Source organism: Nesoenas mayeri (assembly GCF_963082525.1).
Source record: "Nesoenas mayeri genome assembly, chromosome: 24".
NCBI classification, from domain to species: domain Eukaryota; kingdom Metazoa; phylum Chordata; class Aves; order Columbiformes; family Columbidae; genus Nesoenas; species Nesoenas mayeri.
In genome coordinates, this window is record NC_137546.1 from 1,352,366 (window position 1) to 1,370,525 (window position 18,160).

General features: G+C 42.6%; 2 protein-coding genes across 4 annotated transcripts; one reads left to right on the top strand and one right to left on the bottom strand.

Annotated features, from left to right (window-relative positions):
* Positions 1 to 7,172: 7,172 nt before the first annotated feature.
* PEX10 (peroxisomal biogenesis factor 10) lies at positions 7,173 to 11,044 on the top strand. Of its 3 annotated transcripts, XM_080358578.1 has the most exons (7): positions 7,173 to 7,301; positions 7,504 to 7,584; positions 8,037 to 8,443; positions 8,966 to 9,141; positions 9,435 to 9,570; positions 9,916 to 10,094; positions 10,665 to 11,044. In XM_080358578.1, exons 1-6 carry the CDS (start codon positions 7,196 to 7,198, stop codon positions 9,985 to 9,987), a joined length of 978 nt encoding a protein of 325 aa, XP_080214704.1. In that variant the 5' UTR covers positions 7,173 to 7,195; the 3' UTR covers positions 9,988 to 10,094; positions 10,665 to 11,044. The 3 variants fall into 3 exon arrangements, with proteins under 3 accessions (XP_080214704.1, XP_080214702.1, XP_080214703.1); XM_080358576.1 differs by having other exon boundaries at positions 7,195 to 7,584; XM_080358577.1 differs by lacking the exon at positions 10,665 to 11,044 and having other exon boundaries at positions 7,195 to 7,584; positions 9,916 to 10,652.
* Positions 11,045 to 11,188: 144 nt separating this feature from the next.
* On the bottom strand, positions 11,189 to 18,130 carry RER1 (retention in endoplasmic reticulum sorting receptor 1). The gene is made up of 7 exons (XM_080358579.1): positions 17,805 to 18,130; positions 15,169 to 15,254; positions 14,512 to 14,616; positions 13,748 to 13,847; positions 12,766 to 12,844; positions 12,524 to 12,659; positions 11,189 to 12,025 (listed from the first exon to the last, which is right to left on the bottom strand). The coding sequence occupies exons 2-7, from the start codon at positions 15,247 to 15,249 to the stop codon at positions 11,936 to 11,938; spliced, it is 591 nt and encodes a 196-aa protein (XP_080214705.1). The 5' UTR covers positions 15,250 to 15,254; positions 17,805 to 18,130; the 3' UTR covers positions 11,189 to 11,935.
* Between the last annotated feature and the right edge of the window lie 30 nt (positions 18,131 to 18,160).

An 18,160-nucleotide genomic window follows, 5' to 3' on the forward strand; every position in this document is an offset into this window, starting at 1 on the left:
AACATTCTTTTTCCCAGGGGACAGAGCACTCACAGAAGACACTGGCATGTGATACAGAGTTCTATGGCAAACGATTCAGTTAAAAAATAAGGGAGAGCACAGGAAAGTCACTGAAGAAAAGAGGGCATCAGAATATCTGTCTGGCAGCCTGATGCATTCACTTTACACCCAGAAGGCAGTCATCCCACTTAAAAGGAACACTTAACATTTGTCAGCTTTTCTTCACCTGCCGCTTACAGCCTGAACTAGCACTGCACACGCAGGAGCCCTGCATTTTTGCTGAATGATGTAACTGAATTTTCCTTATGCAAGTAAGGAGACTTCTTATTTAATACAAACAATTTATTTCAGGCTTATATTGTCCATGACACTTTAGCCTTTACTTTACAAAACAAAACTTGAAAGTTGCTACTATTTCTATAGACGGGGATAGACTTGTTTGTTATCCCCTTTCCTATTTATCCAGAGTTGTCAAAAACTCTCAGTTTCATAATCATAAGGTGGTGCTAGCCAGTTCCCAGACCTACCTGGAATGACAATGGGAACACAGCACACACCAGCCTCTTGCTTCTTAAGAACATTTGCATTTCTTATTAGCAAGAGTGAATTGGAAACTTTTAGTAGAAGAGCAAAAGGAACAAATTAAGCAAGGCTCTAGATCTCACCCAATAGCTTGGCTCAGAAGCACTTTGAAAGTTTCATACTATAGACCATGAAAAACCAAAAGCCTCAGAGAAGGCACAGGGAGAGGAGGATCTTGTTCGGAGGCAGACGGGAAGTGGCTGCTGGAAAACCTTCCACCGCACATGGGAATTTGTGAGTCATACTGGAGAGGAGACGCAGATTGTGGGCTCTGATACCATTCATAATCAAGAAATCTATAATACTAATAACATTAATTCTCTCAATTCTGTTAGTAGTCTTGGTCACTCTACACCAACCTTATTCCAGCCATCTTACAAAAGAGGCTGCATTTTTTTTTTCCAAACATCCAAACTAATTTCTTAAATTAATGAAACTCCTTCCCCATTAGCAGGAAGGGGCCTGGGAACCACCCAATCCATCCTCATTTTGTCTGAAAGAAGGGACAGACACAAACACTAAGTCATGGACTTGCTACATGGCAGCAAGTCTCTAGGGTCTAATCCAATAAATGTCGAAGTGCAGCCCTGCTTTGGTCTCTACCTTACCATGGACTTTAGTCCTGTGTTAGTCAATAAATAACATTACTTCAATAACCTCATCTCGTTCAGAATCTGTGTAAACTCACAGGATGGGAAGACATGGGATGGGTCACTTTATACAGTAGGAGCCAAAACCAACTCTTAAGTTACTTAACAAAAGGTGATCCAAACCCAAAACCATAGACTGCAATCTCACTACCCAAGGTGTATAGCACCAAATCCACTAAGTGGTTTTTAAGTGTGAACAAAAACCACACACAGCCTCTGGCCCCCCAGCCCACACAAAGGCCAACTCTAAGCAGGCATTGTGACAACTGGTAAACCTTGTCTTTACCAAAGACTCGCCCCAAAGCCAGCGGAGTTTGTGCAAGTCCTTCTGGCCACTTCAGCCCTGTGACAACCTGTCCCCAGCATTGCTCACAGCCAGCCACCTCCGTACAATCCAATGTGGTCATATCCTCGACACAGCAAATCAGGTAGAATATATTACATTCTATTCTTGCAGCACATAAGTCATATCAGCACGCAGACACCCCAAAGGTCTTTGGCTTTCACTGTTTCCTCTGCAGGCTAAATAGCTGCTGCTGGGCACCCCAATAGCACGCCTCCATTCTTTCCTCAGGCTCCATTCCTCTCTCTTTTTTTTCTCCTCAGGTAAAGAGAACAGAATTACATGTTTTCAGTTAAAGACAGAAAAAACCTAGAGAAAATATGTTCCAGCATCTAAGGGCCCTAGGAAATCTGGAAGGGCAGGCTGGGAGGGGGGCTTGCTGAAGGGGAGGAGAGGCACAGAGGAGTTTCTTTTAAGTTACTTTATAGTAACTAGTCCTGCAAGGAGAGATACAAAAAGACATCCTCTTAACATGAGATTCAACAGAAAAAGTGGTATCACAAGTTTCTGTGTAATGGCCGTTGGCAAACAAGACCTGGAGGGGATGGGAACTACATGGTTTTTGCAGCACTTTCACTCTCCCAGGAATGTTAACATGTAAAGCTCCTTCACCTTCCCACCTGATTTCCCTTTTAATTTCTGAGGCAATTCAGAGCTCCCTGACAACTATGAAGATGTCAGAAGATTCTCCAGGAGCCATTCCTTAATTAAAGGGAAACAAGCGTGACTGTGACATGCAATAAAGAAATGCAGGGCCAGATGACAATCACATATACAAAAACAATCTCTCAAGTTGTGTGCTGTATTTCTGACTCAAATGGATCTCAAAACGTCACTCAGCTAATGCTTCCCAGTCCATGGACATACAGAAACTGCACTTCTAAAATTATTTCAGTGCTTAATCTAACATTTACCTCATGCTTGCTTGAAATCCAACCTCAGATAGATCAAACAGTGAACTCTTTAACAAATGAGAGCCAAAGGCCTGCAGGATAGCTTCAAGCAGCTAGAGGTTTAGCAGCAAAATCCTGACATTGTTAAGCCATTATGCCTCCTGCAGAATAACAGAAACCAAGATTCTCAAAATGCCAAAGCATCAGACCTGCTCATTTTGATGTCTTCACTCAAAATTTCTCTCAATAATGCAGAGCCTTACACACAGTCTGCTAGACAGTAACGTAGGGCAAAACAACAGGAAGGGAAGTCAGAGCTTTGCCTAAGCATGAGTGAAGATTTGTCACAGGCTGCAGCTTTACGGGTGCCTGTTCGATGACTTTACTGGGTATTGGTGTGTGCTGAAGTCAATTAAAGTCTATTGTGGGAAGAAGCAGGTCATTTTATACAAAGCTAATGCAGAACTGAGATCTTGGTGCATGACAAATGTATTGCAGTAAATTCAGACGAGCCTTTGTAACTGAGACACTGTCTTAACCAAAAAAAAATTCTTCAGCCTCATCATATTACCCACTCATATTTATTTATACAGTCATTTTCTCAGCTCCAAACAAATTAACAGGACTAACAAGAAAAAAATCCAGTGATATTCACAAATAAGGTGGCTCCTTTGAATTATACTTAGGAACTGAGTGCTCTGTACATTTTATTTTAAAACCAAAGTAGAGTTATAGTGTTCTGAAGCTGTGAATACAGAACTTTAAAAGAACCATATACTCTGTATATTTTATTCCTAACTAAGATTAAAGATTCTTTGACAAAAATAATTTCAACCTTTCACCTCTACAGCTTTTTACAACATGTGAACGTTATCAACAAGCCCTCACAGCCTGAAGAACTTCCTGCAACAACATTCACACAGATGCACTCAGCCAATTTCGGATAAGTATGAAGTAGCTTTTAATTCAGCATAAATTACAGAACAAAAACCAACCAAAAGGAATGACTCAAAAATTTTGCAGTGGCCCTAGAAGACTCATGGTTCTTAAGATGAGAATCTCAGGGAGTTGTAAGGACAATCAGAGAAAACAATTCACTTTCCAAGACCAACATAAGGATCAGACAAACTAACAAAAAATTCTCAGATTAAAATTCCTCTGTCTTTAGACAGGAAGCCACACCTTTGGCAGGTGATGGGAATGATAGATGCTTTGGGCTGAGGATCAACACTCAATACATTCCAGGAGCTTATCTTTCCAGCATAGTCAGTAAATACAAGAATCAGCAACCACCTAGTGTTTCAAGATTCAGTTATACAGCCTTATATTATACAAGCATGTATGACAGAAGCAGACCCGGTAAAATATTTTGCTTATTATATAAAAAAGTCCACTGCTAACTGGTGTGCCATGTCAAATTTACCTATCCTCTGTCATGGTCTCTAGTCCACGTATAATCACGCCCGGTGCCCAGCAGCAGACAAGCTAAACCAAGGCGCCCAGCTACTGAAGATACCGAAGAGCTCAGAGACAAGTTAGCATTAATTCATCTGTACTGAGGTCATTGGTAACTATGACACCATGCAATCCTGCCCGCACTTGATAACTACAGCATTTCATCAGCAGTCACCGACCTTCCCTCACAACCCTCTGTCCTTCATTTGGACTAAACAATTCCTTCATGCTTTATCTTACCAGGCAAAAAGAATTCTCCCAGTCAAAGTTTTCCACCCCCCTCAGTAAGAACATAAAAATCTCTCTTAACAGACAAAACTTTGACCACTTTCTTTTGAATAATAAGGAAACAACTTAACTTGGAGCTAGATTCTGAAGATGGCATTGATTTCTTATTTGAAACTTGCCACAGTCAGCAGTGAATCTTACGGTACTTCTATCTTTCTGGGTTTTTTAAACAGTTGAACTCTACCTTAAAATAAAACATGATTCTAGACATTATGACCCTTAGTACCTGGGTTATGTTTAAGACCACCTACACCTAAACTCTGGAGACTGAGGCATTTGATGCATAACCAGTACTAGCAATCTGGCCATCCTTACTATTTGCCATTTCTCCGCAATCCTAACTCACATTTTCACACCAGCAAAGAACTGAAAATTCCTTTTCCACAGCCCAAAACAGTGACCAAAATAGCCAAATAATACCCTTTCAAAGGGTCATGTGTGTCTTTCCTTTCATGTTAACACTTACCAACTGTTCAATCACACAATCAGGCAGGTTATATTACTTATCTAATATTTTATTTAAATATCTAAAGCTTATCTTGCGTTCAACTTCTCTTACACAAGTCGGTTTTAGTTTTGGCTTAGTATAACTGTGAGAGCTCAAGGCTCAGGTTATCATTTCAGAATGAATGCACTAGTCTCTTGTGTTGAAGAGAGCAGCTGTCCAGTTAGAAAAGTCTAAACTTAAATGCAGAAATGCAAAAGTAATAGCAAACTGTTGCAGTCATAAAGCCGTATATACTCCTCCGACAGCATATTATAAAATTTCTTGCTAACTTCTAAGAGTGAGCGAAAGTGTTAAAAGTACGCCAAAATGATTCCTGGAAGAGAAAGTAGCAAATTAAAATAAAACCAAGCAGAAAAACACCACACACCTTTGTCTCTTCTCTCTGGACAGTGCAGACAAGTTGTCTGAGCTTCTTTGCACGGCGCATCAGAACTTTCATAAGCGTGACAAAAAAAGGAGGGGAGGGAACCCCAAAGTCTGAGAGCGAAGGCTCCACCCTTCCCTTTTACATGTTAAGGGCTCTCAGCTCCCAGATCACAAAGCAGCTTTTACAGTCCTTATTCAAACAGTTCAGCTCCAGGGTAACAAGTTCAAAGTGGGAGGAGGCAAAAGGAATCAGAGGGTGGTAACAATCCCGAACAGACACTTTGCTCCTTTTACATCTGCAGAACCTGTTCTTCAGGTTGGAAACTGAAACATCTGCCTGTTGCTGTGCTTGAAAGCTGCACTCCAAACCTCTTCTATACTAACAGGTCTGCAGAGGTAAAATCATATTTAATAATGCCCAGACAAGCAACTCGTGAGAGGAAAAGTTAATCATTACTGTGCACCAAGTTTGTTTTTCATTTTGGACTTCCTTGTGTTCACGTCAGCAAAGCAACCCATTCCCTTATCAGGTGTGTTGTAAAGAAAAAGTGGGGACGCAAGCAATGGAAATAAAGTCTGCACAGAAAATTTTCTTGCAAAAGCTTAAGTAAAACACAGCAGCTAAATTTTAAGAAGGGAACAATCAACCACATCAATTTCGGGGTGTTTTACCATGTCACTCCCGGTATCAGCTGAACCATCACACTGGTAAAGGACCCTGGTGGGTCAATAATCTACAATAACTCTCATAATACAGGGTATTCAGGAGACTTTCAGCTGGTTAGCAGGCAGCATTTGAAAGGTCATAGCACCTCAGGTCCCTAAGGTGCATGGCTACTGTGTTTTTTCAGCTTAATACACTTTCCTCAGGTGCAATTGAGTTAAGAATTATTAACCTCTTCATTGCTGAAGGAAATTATAGGACACAAGACAAAGGAAATAGTTCCTATCACAGGCAGCAGGAAGATTAAACTACAATTAGGATGCACTTGCTGCACTGTGTGGGAAGTGCACACTAGATGGGAAAATTTCACATTCCATACCCATTTCACACAGGATATTTTCTTATGCAGGTGCTCCCTCTACTGTTCTAATGTTCTTCCTTAATTGCATTGATTTTATAGTTATGGGTGGAACAACCTGCAATTTCACGTCTGTTATACACTTCCATACACTAGGAAATAAAAATTCAAGTTGCACCTGAAGAAAGACGGGAGGGGATAGGAATGCATTACTTAAGTGTAAGATTCAGCACAGCTTTCAATTTAAGGCTTTTGGTGCAGTTAAATTAGAACTTTGATGTCACAAGATGTGTTGCTAATAACAGACTACTGAAGATTAGGGGACAAATCCCCAGTTCACTGGTGTATGTGCCTGTCAGCAGGTGGCCTTCCCTTCTGAGAAGAAAAAAGTACAAGCTCCAACACCTTCCCATTATTTTCATAGAAAGTACTGCACTATTAGCCTATAAACTCTTCTAGAAAACATCTATTTTAATCTAAGTGAAAGTATAATAGCTTTTTCAAACAAACCAACTACACTGCAGAACTGTTTAACTTCCCCTTCACTTAAACATGTTGCAAAACTTAATTTATAACCACGGGACGTTAAAATCTGCTAAAAAAAAAAGTGTTCTGACAAAAATGAATGCATCAGACTTCAAGATGCATATAGGCAGCAAATATTTTCAGAATGCTACCTCTGGTAAAAGGGCCATTGTTGTAGGCAAGCCCCACCTTCTTTCAGCGCACAATGTACCTCAGCCAGACGCGTCCCGGGCTCCTGCGCCGCCGGGCTCGCCTGCTCCGCGGCCGCGCTAAGCAGCGCGCTGCGGGGCGCAGCCAGGGCGGCATGGCCGAGCTGCTGAGCGCGGAGATAGCCCGGCAGAAGGACGAGGCCCCGCCTGGACCGAGGGGCACGGCGGCAGCGGGCGGCAAACCACACAGGCGGAGGGGACTGCCCGGGGCCGCTCCCGCCCTTTCCAGGGCGTCTCCTCAGCCGCGCGCCCTCCCCGCGGGCGGCGCGTGATGACGCAACGTCCCTACGCCCGCCGGCGCACAGCCTCAGCACCGCCCCGCTGAGGGGAGAGGGGCGTGTCCTTCCGCCCGTCATGGCGGCGGCGGGGCCGGCGCGGCTGGTGCGCTGCGGGCAGAAGGACGAGCTGTACCGGAGCGGGCTGCGGAGCGGGGCCGGCTCCGCGCTGCATGGGCTCGCGGGTAACTCTCCGCCGTAGGAACGCCTCCCGTGGGGGCTTCTCCGCAGCCCGAGCCCCGCCGAGGGGCTGGGCCGCCGTGCGCCGGCGGGCGGGGCTGCGGGGACAGCGGGTCCCTCAGAGCTCGGGATGGGCCGGGGGTGTTAATGCGGTGCTGGGGGGAATCGGTTTGAATTTCACATCAAGTGACTGGAACGATCTCTCAGGTGCCAAGAAGTGGCTGGAGTGGAGGAGGGAGATCGAGCTGCTCTCTGACGTGGCCTATTTCGTCCTCACCACCCTGTCAGGTAAGGGCCTGGTCACCTCAGATCTAGCATTTCTCCTAAGTGAAAAATGAGCTGCCTGTCCCAGGCACTTGCTGTAACTTGGCAACCACCAGCTGCAATGAGACCACTTGACAGTGGTTTTCTTTAGTGTAGGTGGTTTTTGTTTGTTTTCTATAAGTGCCTTTTATTAAATATGAAACCACTAAATTGTCATAAGTTTGAGTTCATGTGCAGCAGTTTATCAGCCCAGATGTATGTTCTTTTAAAAAAGAGATGCATGACACTGTTAAAAAGTATCCCTGCTTTAAGCCTAAACCTGTTGCTGCAGATGTAAAGACAAAGTTCATCTCATTCAACACAAAAAAATGCAACTATTTCTAAAACTGTTGTGTTCTGAGCGGAGCAGCCTGTCATGCAGAGAATGACATTGCGGTCACCATCTTACCGTGCGTGTTTTCTGTTACATCATTCAGGTTACCAGACTCTGGGTGAAGAGTATGTTAACATTGTTCAAGTCGACTCAACCAAGAAAAAGGTACCTGCTTTTCTTCGACGGGCCGTCTTCATTGCTCTTCATACCGTAGTACCCTATTGCTTGGACAAGGGATTATCACGTCTGGAACACGAGCTGCAGACAGACACTGAGGTGTCCAGAACCTCACAGGGCAACCCAGCACTTGGCTCATCCAGTAGGACATTAATACGAAACTGGGTACAGAAACAAGTTGGGAAGCTGACAGAGCAGCAGAAGAAAACGGTCTTACAAATTGTGTATGTCCTTAAGCAAAGCGTACCTTTGCTTCATCGACTACATCTGGCACTATTCTACATCAATGGCACTTTTTATCACCTCTCTAAAAGAATCGCAGGAATCACATATGTAAGTGGATGTATTTCTTGTTTAAAGGTGGTGTCAGCTGCAGCATTTTGGCCTCTTTGGGATGCCATGTGTGTAAAACGGAGATAGAATTTGGCTGTGGCCGTTTATAATATGGGCAGAGCAGACCGGGTGAGAGGGAAACTTTTCATACTGTGTAGAGGGGTTATGAGTTCCTGCGGTCGAAAGCTTATGGCTAATATATGTGAATGCACTGTCAGAAGTTTATACTCTTTGTAATTTTAGAACATTATCTAGCCCAGCCTGTCTTTTACAAATACACAGGAAGTGAGAAGTGACTTAATAAAACCATGGGAAATACTTAAATATAGTTTTGAACAAAAATCAGTACATGTTTAGACAGACCTGCAGACAGACAGCAGGTTGATAAGTCCTAGAAACATGGCAGTTTTTTTTGACAGAAGCGAGAAACCTAAATCAAGAGTTAATTGATATTGGGGAGGAGAGCGTGTATAGATTCATCAAACTGCAGTAACGAAACATTTCTATTTCTGAATTATGCAGCTGCATTTTGGAGGACCACAAGGAGAAGATCAGAGTATTCGATCAAGTTACAAGTTTCTAGGAATAATTTCACTCTTCCATCTTCTTCTAACAATCGGAGTTCAGATGTACAGCTTCAAGCAGAAGCAGAGAGCAAGGCAGGAGTGGAAACTGCACCGCAACCTAGCTCATCACAAGTACGATGATTTTTACTTAGTAGGACGGGGTGGAAGCAGGAGTGGGCAACGTGTTAGCTTTCATGAACAGGGAGAAGACTGGAGTCACACTTTGACTTCAGTTAGAACCTGATGTAGTATTTGATGCATTCCTCGATATTAAGAATCTCTTAGATTTCATTCTTTGCTTTCTTGTTTTTGGGGTCTTCACAAAAAAGGTTAACACGTGAAGATGGGGTTTACTTTAGAATTGTGTTATCAAGTATTTCTTACAAGCAGGCTAAATAAAATTAATATATAACTATGTTAATTAGAAATATGACGATGGAAAAAACTAGTGGGCGCCACTCCCGCTGCACTTTGTGTTTGGAGGAACGGAGACATACAACAGCCACACCTTGCGGGCACCTGTTCTGCTGGGAGTGCATCACGGAGTGGTGTAACACCCGAGTAAGTACACAGGACAAACGGGGACTGCAAGGGGTAAACGTGATACCATTTCTGCTTGAAAATACCCATCAGCCTGGCTGTTTCTCTCACCTGAAATCTCCACACAAGACTTTACCAGGACCTCTATATTTTATTAGAATACAATGACTATGCCTAACAGAAACCGTACTGCCCACCCCTCCAGTTAGCACTTTGCAGCTTATCACAAACTGGTCCGGGAAAAAAAAAATTACAGATGCTGATTATCTTCTAGAAGTAGCTGAACAGTTATATTTGGATTTTTTTTTTTTAACTTTTAAATACAGCAATTCAGTACATGTTACCTAATTTATTTTCTTTTTGTAGACAGAATGTCCACTGTGCAGAGAGAAGTTTCATCCTCAGAAACTGATCTACTTGCGTCACTACCAACTGTAAAGGAAAAATGTATTCTGTTTCAAGACAGCAGCCTCAACTCACACACCCCTTTGTAAAGTTGTCATACAGCTTGAGTTAATCCAAGAAAAAACTTGATTCTAAAGCTGGTAAGTGCCTGTGCCAGGTGCCACTTCATTCCTGTTTTACAGGAAGTTTAACAGAATGCCATGAAGCTTGTCTGGCTGCTGTGTGCTGAGAGTCAGCTAGAACACTGTACCCTTGTCCCAACATCACCTACAATCCATATCTGAACACTGTTAATCTCGCTGAATGTAGAGCGTGTGTTCCTACCTGAGAAGGCATTAATCTCAAGCTGCCACTACATTTTGACATGAAGTGGCGGTTCAAGTGTCTAAGCTGCGATGGATGTCGTTAACACTTTCTTGTTTAGCAGGAGTCATCCCAGTTGCTGATTTTAATATTAATAAACATAACAAACACGGTATTTTTCTCCCTGATTTGCCCACATCATTCAGAAACTCCAGCAAACCTGAAGACAACTGCACCAAGTTGGGGCAACAAACTGCGAGCATCTATAACTGGTACTTTTAGAATGCCCTTTCTGGATACTGTGTTTCCGTAACTTTCCATTTTGACATTATTAGTTTCCACACTGGTTGTGAAACAAACAAAAAAGAACAGGTCAACCTGAACTAAAATCCCTGTCATTTTCCCAGGACTACTGAAGGCTGAATTCCAGAGCTCCAGAATAACTTCACTTGTCAAAAGCTGAGGAAGGTGTTCCTACCTACGTTTTCCAATTAGGTCCTGCCAACTTCCATTCAGAATCTTCCAATAGCTCATATTTTCCTACTTTCTGCAAGTGAATGCTCCCTGGAGAGCTGAAAAAGGCATTGTGTGAAGATAAACTGAGGGTAACCGCTATTGAAAGGAGCCATAAATACTATTAGATCAATACATGTATATAAAGATAGAGAACAAGTAAAGGGGGACACTGTCTTTAATAAATTTTGGAATTAAAAAGTCACTTGATAAAACTGCAGTTGTATCACATGAAAAAGTTTACATGCAGGTCATTTCTCTCCGATTTTTTTTCCCCATAGAAAATGAAAAGCTGTGTTAAACCCCACACCGTTTGTCTGCTGTGGCCAGTTTGGGCATATTCTGAAGGGGCTGCACAAAGTCAGCTTAAATTAATCAAGAAACCCTTAAGTATGAAAGAAACTCCAACTAATAACAATTAAAATATATATTTTTTATAATTCCAGGTCCTCAGAGGAAATTGGGATAGAGTTTGAACAAAGTTTTGAGTCATCATGAAAAAGCCCAAATTTAGCATCTGCTGGGAGATGTAATGGTGAAACTGGCATTAAAACCCGACACAAATGAGTTACTTCTGAAGCTACATGAGTGCTTTCTCACTATTGCAAACCCCATAATTTAGTAGATTTCTTATTCCTATCTATATTTGTTTGATTATAACTCAGTAATACCATGCATTTAGGAAACTGGCATAAGTTCTGCATCTATCTAGGTCTACTGAATTTTTCTATGAAAACAGCACACGGCCATGAAGCAGAAAACAGCATCATGTGTGCCAGCTGACGTTTCTCCTCCGCATATGTGCACAGCACTTCAGGCAGGGTGATATTGAGCAGGAGAACTATGTAAAAATGTCCAACTCTTGGCCATTAATCTCTCCAGTGCAATGGATCTTGAAAGAAATACATTATCCCAAATCCACGGGATTAGCTGAAGTTTCTCCAACTTCTTACAAAAGATAAGAAACTCAATGCAATGTGGTTAGAATGCCAGTTTCTTCAAGAAACCAATATTTCAGATAAAAATAGCAAGATCCTCTTAAAATGAAAATTCAACTGCTTTGTCACCACTCTGTTAATCATTTTTTATGAAGAAAAAAGGCATTGTTACAATGGCTCAAAATCGTTCCTTTAGTTAGAATTGGTCAACAGATTGATTGCATCTTCTAGCTTGCAAAGGTCTTTCCCACATCTTCTTTCCCTTTGTATTTCCTCTTGCCGTGCGTGAAGGGTATATATCTGTACTTTATCATGTGCTGCAAAGAGAAAAGATCCATTTTTGAGGCAAGAAACTTACTTAATATTTACAAACATGTTTTATAATACACATTGTAAATTACAAAGTCCCCTAGAAAGACAGTTCTTCAGTACTGTAAAGGTAATGAAATGGCTCATCATATGCGACTTTCCATCTAAATAGGGGTATGAGCCTCATCTTGTCAATCTCAAATTTGGGGACACCCAACAATGTACCCAGCACAGTGAAGATTATTGATTGGGGGACCAGAGAAAACTGGAGAGAGATGAGAGAGATCAGTGCTTCACAGAGCTATTCACTCTTCACTGCTCTTTCGTCTTTAATTCACAACTTCTGCATGTCTGGGAAAAAAACTGCTCAAAGCTGCAAATATGCAACACTTGAACATTAGCTGTTCCAGCTCCTCTGGTAACAGAAGCGTGTGCAATACATGAAATACCACTTGGAACAGTACTGTACATTCTGACATCACAAACTACTATCCTTGGCAAGTTACCTTGATTTGCCTCTTCATTGTGATACAGAATAGCATAATGAAGTACATCACAAGGATTGGCCAAAAAACAGGAACATTGAAAGCCTCGAAGAACGTGCATGCCATAGCAACCAGGATTCCTTTAGTGGCAGAGTGCCTTAAAAATAATATTAACAATTAATCCTTCAATCCCAGCTCCCACCAGCTTGATGCAGACAGTTACATTTTTCAAAAATGGAGCATGGGCAGACGGATCCACTCACCAGAATTTAAACTCTGGGAGCCTTCTAATGAAAGGCCGAAATTCTTCATTTTGCCTTGTAGGTAAGGAAGGGCCATCATCTAAAAAAAAAAATCAAAACAAAAGAAGACCCCACACCATAAACCCCTCACACTAATCACACTAATTTTCCACACTATTCAGACTACAGATTTTTTTTACTTGTTAGATTTTTAAAAAATAAAAACTTTTGCACATAGATTCCAGTTGCAGTGGCTGAAATCCAGGGTTGCAATTCTGCTTGCTATCCTGCTCCTGCCACAGGAGATCCTGAACTCCACCATCTCATGGTCGCTGCAACCAAGGCAGCCCTCAACCTTTACTGCTTCAACCAGCCCCTCCTTGTTAGTCCTTCATCTCAGGTTAATCACCTTTTGGGGGGTATCCCCCGGAGCCTCTCTGAGTGGCACGCCAGGGAGTTACTGCACCACTCGATTTCCTTTTCATGCTCCCTGATGGTCCTCAGTGTCTCAATCTCTTCCTTAAGCTACACAACCATGTAGAGCAGATCTTGCACCTGCTCACACCTCACACAGGTGGGATGGCCATCGTCACCTCATCTGGGTGTTCCTGCTCCATGGAGGGATTGCACTGGATGAGCTTTCAAGGTCCCTTCCAATCCCTGACATTCTGGGATTCTGTGATTCTAGCTGTTTTAATGTAACTTAACACTGATTTCCCAAAAGAAAATGAGTGCCAGGTCACTTGAGTTACCATGGGGAGAACTTAAGTCACACAAACCTCCTTTCAAAATACAGAAACCTAACACAATAAGGACTACGTTCAAGTCCTGAAAAAAGATACATTTTACAGTAAGTCCTGCTGTCAAGTTGTACAGATGTTTTGCAAGTCTAAAAATAAAATGTCATGCTAAAATTGCCTTTCTTTACACGACTGTATCAGACTAAAAGAGCTGGAAGTTTGAACAAGTTCAAAACGATCGCACCATGAACTATTCATCATACCTGAATCTTCCATTAAAGAGGGGTCGACCTTTGGCGACAAGAAAGCTATGAAGAGATTTAGGTGGTAGATTCCCAAGGCATATGTCACAATGTACCAACCCTGCGGCAGAGGAAACAGAGCCCAGATTAAAGTCTTCCTGAAAACCGTCTTCAGATACCGACTTTTCAAACTCTATTAAACTACCTGGTTTTTTGCTTCCTTGAGAAGCGCTTTTCCACATCCTCACATTAACACAAATGGCCTTGTTAAAAATATTATAAATTCTCACTGTATAAAATAAGCATTCTGACTGTGAGAAGACGAAATCACCTTTATGAATCTCTTTCTTTTGTGTAATGACAGATGCCATATGTAACAGTTTTCATTTAAAGCCACCTAAATACTGGCTAAACTTACTGCAATACAAATAAACAAGACAAAAAGAATCTATTAGCATTTTTAAGCTGTTACACGGCTTTAATATAAAAGCAAAAACTTAATTGCAGGAGTTTTCAGAGGTTTATGATGTAATTTAATCAGAACTAATGGAGTATTTCCAATTTCTAGTGCCATCAGATAATAATCCTCAAGCATTCACAGTCTCCATTGTGAAGCTGAGTTTAACACCAACAGATGTCTTTGTTCTTCAGACCAATTTACCTTCTGCCGTGTGCTGATACCATAGGTAACGCCAAAGCAAACTGTAGTTCAAGAACACTTAACAAAAGAAACAGGACAGTAATGATACCTAAAGCTACTTCAGCAGTAAATCCAGTTTTCTTACCTGCAGTAAATAAACTCTAATCATGTAGATAAAACTCAGGCCCAAAGTTACAATCCATCGCACTGCAGTATATGGAGTAGATTTGTCTAACCAGGACTGGTAGATCTAGGAGGAAACATAAAGTGTACATCTGTAGAATACATGATGCACAATGAATAAAGTTTATTACAGGGCAGCATTAGCAATAGTGAGCATTTGTGAATGATATTTCGGGAACGAGAGTAATGTGAAACATTGGTGTTTCTTATTACGAATAAACTGGTTAAACATAAGCATACTGACAAACATTTGAAAAGTTCTATATTTTTACAAAGGCAAAAGAAAATCCCTAACGCTTGGAGCTTTGTAAAACAATTTAAATTGACAATATTTTAAGCAAGTTTACTTTCCTTAGGATGAATCTGACGTGAAATCTGAAGTGACTCATTTTTGACAATAACAACATATATTTCCACTGTGCAATGTCAGATATACACACGTTAAATATCCCATTAAGCTGTGTATTATAATATTTGTTACCTATTTTTAAAAGGCTTCAAAAGAAATCTTTCGCAGAGATGTTAGTATTTCAACAATTCACTCAAAGAGTAATGAGATCAAAAAGCTGCAATGAGACTGGCTTCTAACAGAGCCAGGAAAACCCTACGGAAAACCAACCTGTCCGAGTCTGGAGAAAAATCTGTAGACCACAGAAGGTTTTCCATGCACAGACTCACCAATACTGTCCCCTTCTGACATGGTTGCTGTGGAAACAAAACATACTATGTAGGTAACACTTAAAATTCTAAGCTCAGTGAAGCTTTACAATACATTCTGTGAACCAGCATTTCCATTGAGACTCTTTGCATTGACCCGTTTGAAGCAAACTATTTTTATTCTTAAAGAGAGGATGTTTATTCCAAAAGAAATTAATTTCCAAAAGAAATTGTCAAGAAAGCAAAGAACAAGATATTTTACAAAGGCAAGTAGAATTACTCAATGAGTTTACGTCTCCTGAACACAAAGAGCTGAGCAGTCACAGAAAGTTTTATGCATGAGTAAAGCTGTACACTAAAAGGTCAGGATTTTGAACTCGGGTTAAAAAAATTAACCAAGGGAATGATTTTTTAGGACATGCTTCTGCTACCAATTTAAGATCTTTATTTTTCTTTTCAGCTAAGCTCAACCAAGTTTCACAGTTCAAGATATAAACCAAACAAAATCAAATGGATTCTATACAGAAACATCTTTGCCACATCACCAAACCAATCCCTGCCATGACTTCCTGGAGTCCTCAGCGAGGGTGGGACTGCAGGACGCAGGGCCAGCGGGAGCTCCTCAGCCGTGCGCCCACACCTCAGGAGCCCCACGTGGGAAGAAAGATACAGGAAATATTACTAAATCAGAAAAACTTATCTGCTGCGAAAAATAATCTGAGACCAAGGACAATGTGGGGAGACACAGAACCTTAAAGGTGGATATTTCTTATGTAAACATCTGAAAACTACATCCTATGGAATAATTAGTAATTGGAAAAAAAGGAGTCCTGCTACATTTTAAAGGAGAAGGGGATTCATTACAAGGCCTCAGGAGCTGCAGCCCACTTTAATTCAAGCTACAGCTAAAGAGAAAAATCAAACAGAAATTCATACAATACAGATATAGACTTTTTCAGTACAGGCAAAAGGAGGTAATTGTTGTTCTCCCCATTCACTGCACTGCAGAAGAAAGAAGTTACTCAGCATTATTAGCTGAGCATCATTCTGTGCTTTAGTTTGGGTTTTTCTGAAATGTCCTCAAGAATAAAGCTGCAACAAAACGATACCAACCTATTGATCAGATAGCAATTCTCTAAAGGTCACGAACATAAAACCTTCCATATTCTCACAACTGATTTTACAGATACATCCACAGCAAACCAAACACGACACTGTTGTATCCGTTAACCTGAGCAGATCAAGTGAAGAATCGTGTCTCTAAGGCTACTGATGGTTTACGCTGGGGTGGGCATTTTGCTTGGTGTAAGAATTATGTTCTATGTGATTACATACGATTCTTTGTAATATCAACAGCTCGTCCATAGCAGACCAGGAAACACAACCAGCTGACACTTTTACTGAAAAGAAACCTCTCACTGGCTCTGTTTAAGCAACATAGACTAAAGTATTTCACATGACAAATTTAAAATTTAAGTTAACATTTCTTGTCACATTCAAACTTCAATGAAAGAACATCTGTAACCGGACAATAATCAGGAAAAGCAGCTTTTGGCCTTGCTTTGAAGGCAGTTTACAGTTAAAAGCACAGGTCAGATCTCATTGGCTCAAGGGCATAATTAAACAGCAGCAATTCCTCTTTCACAATGTAACACTCAGTGTTCAGTGTAATGAATTATAACAACCCTTCAGCCACATCAGTAAAGCAAACAATCAGAAAGATACACAAAGACTAACACACAGTGGGATGGTTTGTCACTAGCAGAACAGACTGCTGCTGAAACTAAACCACGTTACAACATCCTTCTCTATCGACATACAGCAACTAGGCCAACGCGTGAACTTCAACAATTGCGGTTTTTACCACAAACGTTACGGTAACATCATCAAAAATACCACTGCGTTTCTAAGTTCTTAACAATGACAGGACCTGGGGCAGCAAAGACATTTAACTTACACCTCACGTCATCAGATACAGAGACACATCGAATTTTCAGACAACTGCCTCATCGCAATATAAATTTTCCTTAAATTTAAAATACGAATGAAGCACATGACGAGCAAAAACACGTTACTGCTCGTATGTGTTTCCTTATCTGACACAGGAGACATCTCTGGAGCAACAACACGCTAAAGCAATTTATTAACAACACGGTCAACGGGGAAACAGTGGAAAATAACCCGTTAGTTATGCAAACTGTGGGTCTGGGGTGTTTTTAACCCTAAAGAAGCCGCTGTTTAACGGCACCCAGCGCCGGGGCGGCCCGGGCTGTCGGAGCCCCGCACCGGGCACCGGCCGAGACACTTCGCTGACAACCACAGCGGCGCCGCTCGGCCCGAGACCCGAGCGAGAGGCCCCGGGGCGCCCGCTGAGGGGAGCAGGACCGGAGCGGCCCCGGGCGGCGGGATCCGGGCGCTCCGGCAGCCCCGGGGGTAGCGCTCGGGCCGCAACGGCCGAGCTCGGAGAAGCCCCCGCCCGCCCGGGGTCTGTCACCGTCACTGTCACCGTCACCGTCACCGTCACCGCCCCCTCCCGCCGGCGGCACCGGTTCCCCCCGGTCCGGTCCGTCCTGGCCCCACGGGGCCGCCGCTACTCACGGGCGGCCGAGCCGGGTCCTTCCGCTTCCCCGCCCCCTCTTCCACAAAATCCAATATGGCGTTACAATCGGGGAGGGAGCCCCTTCCGCTTCCGGGGCAAGAGGGGCGGGTTCAAGGCTCGGCGCTGCCTCGACATTGGCTCAGAGGAGGAAGCGGGTGGGCGTTGCCGCGGCGCCGAGCAGGGAGAAGCGTGGCGGCGGGCGTGAGGGCGGGCCGGAGCGCTGCGGTGCCGGCTGCGGGCGGTGCCGGCTGCGCTACCGGCAGAAGAACCGCGCTCTGTCGCCGGGTGCGGGTCCTAGTGCGCGTCCGCTCTGCCGCCCGCAGTGACGCCCCGCCCCTCGCTCCCGCACAGCCAA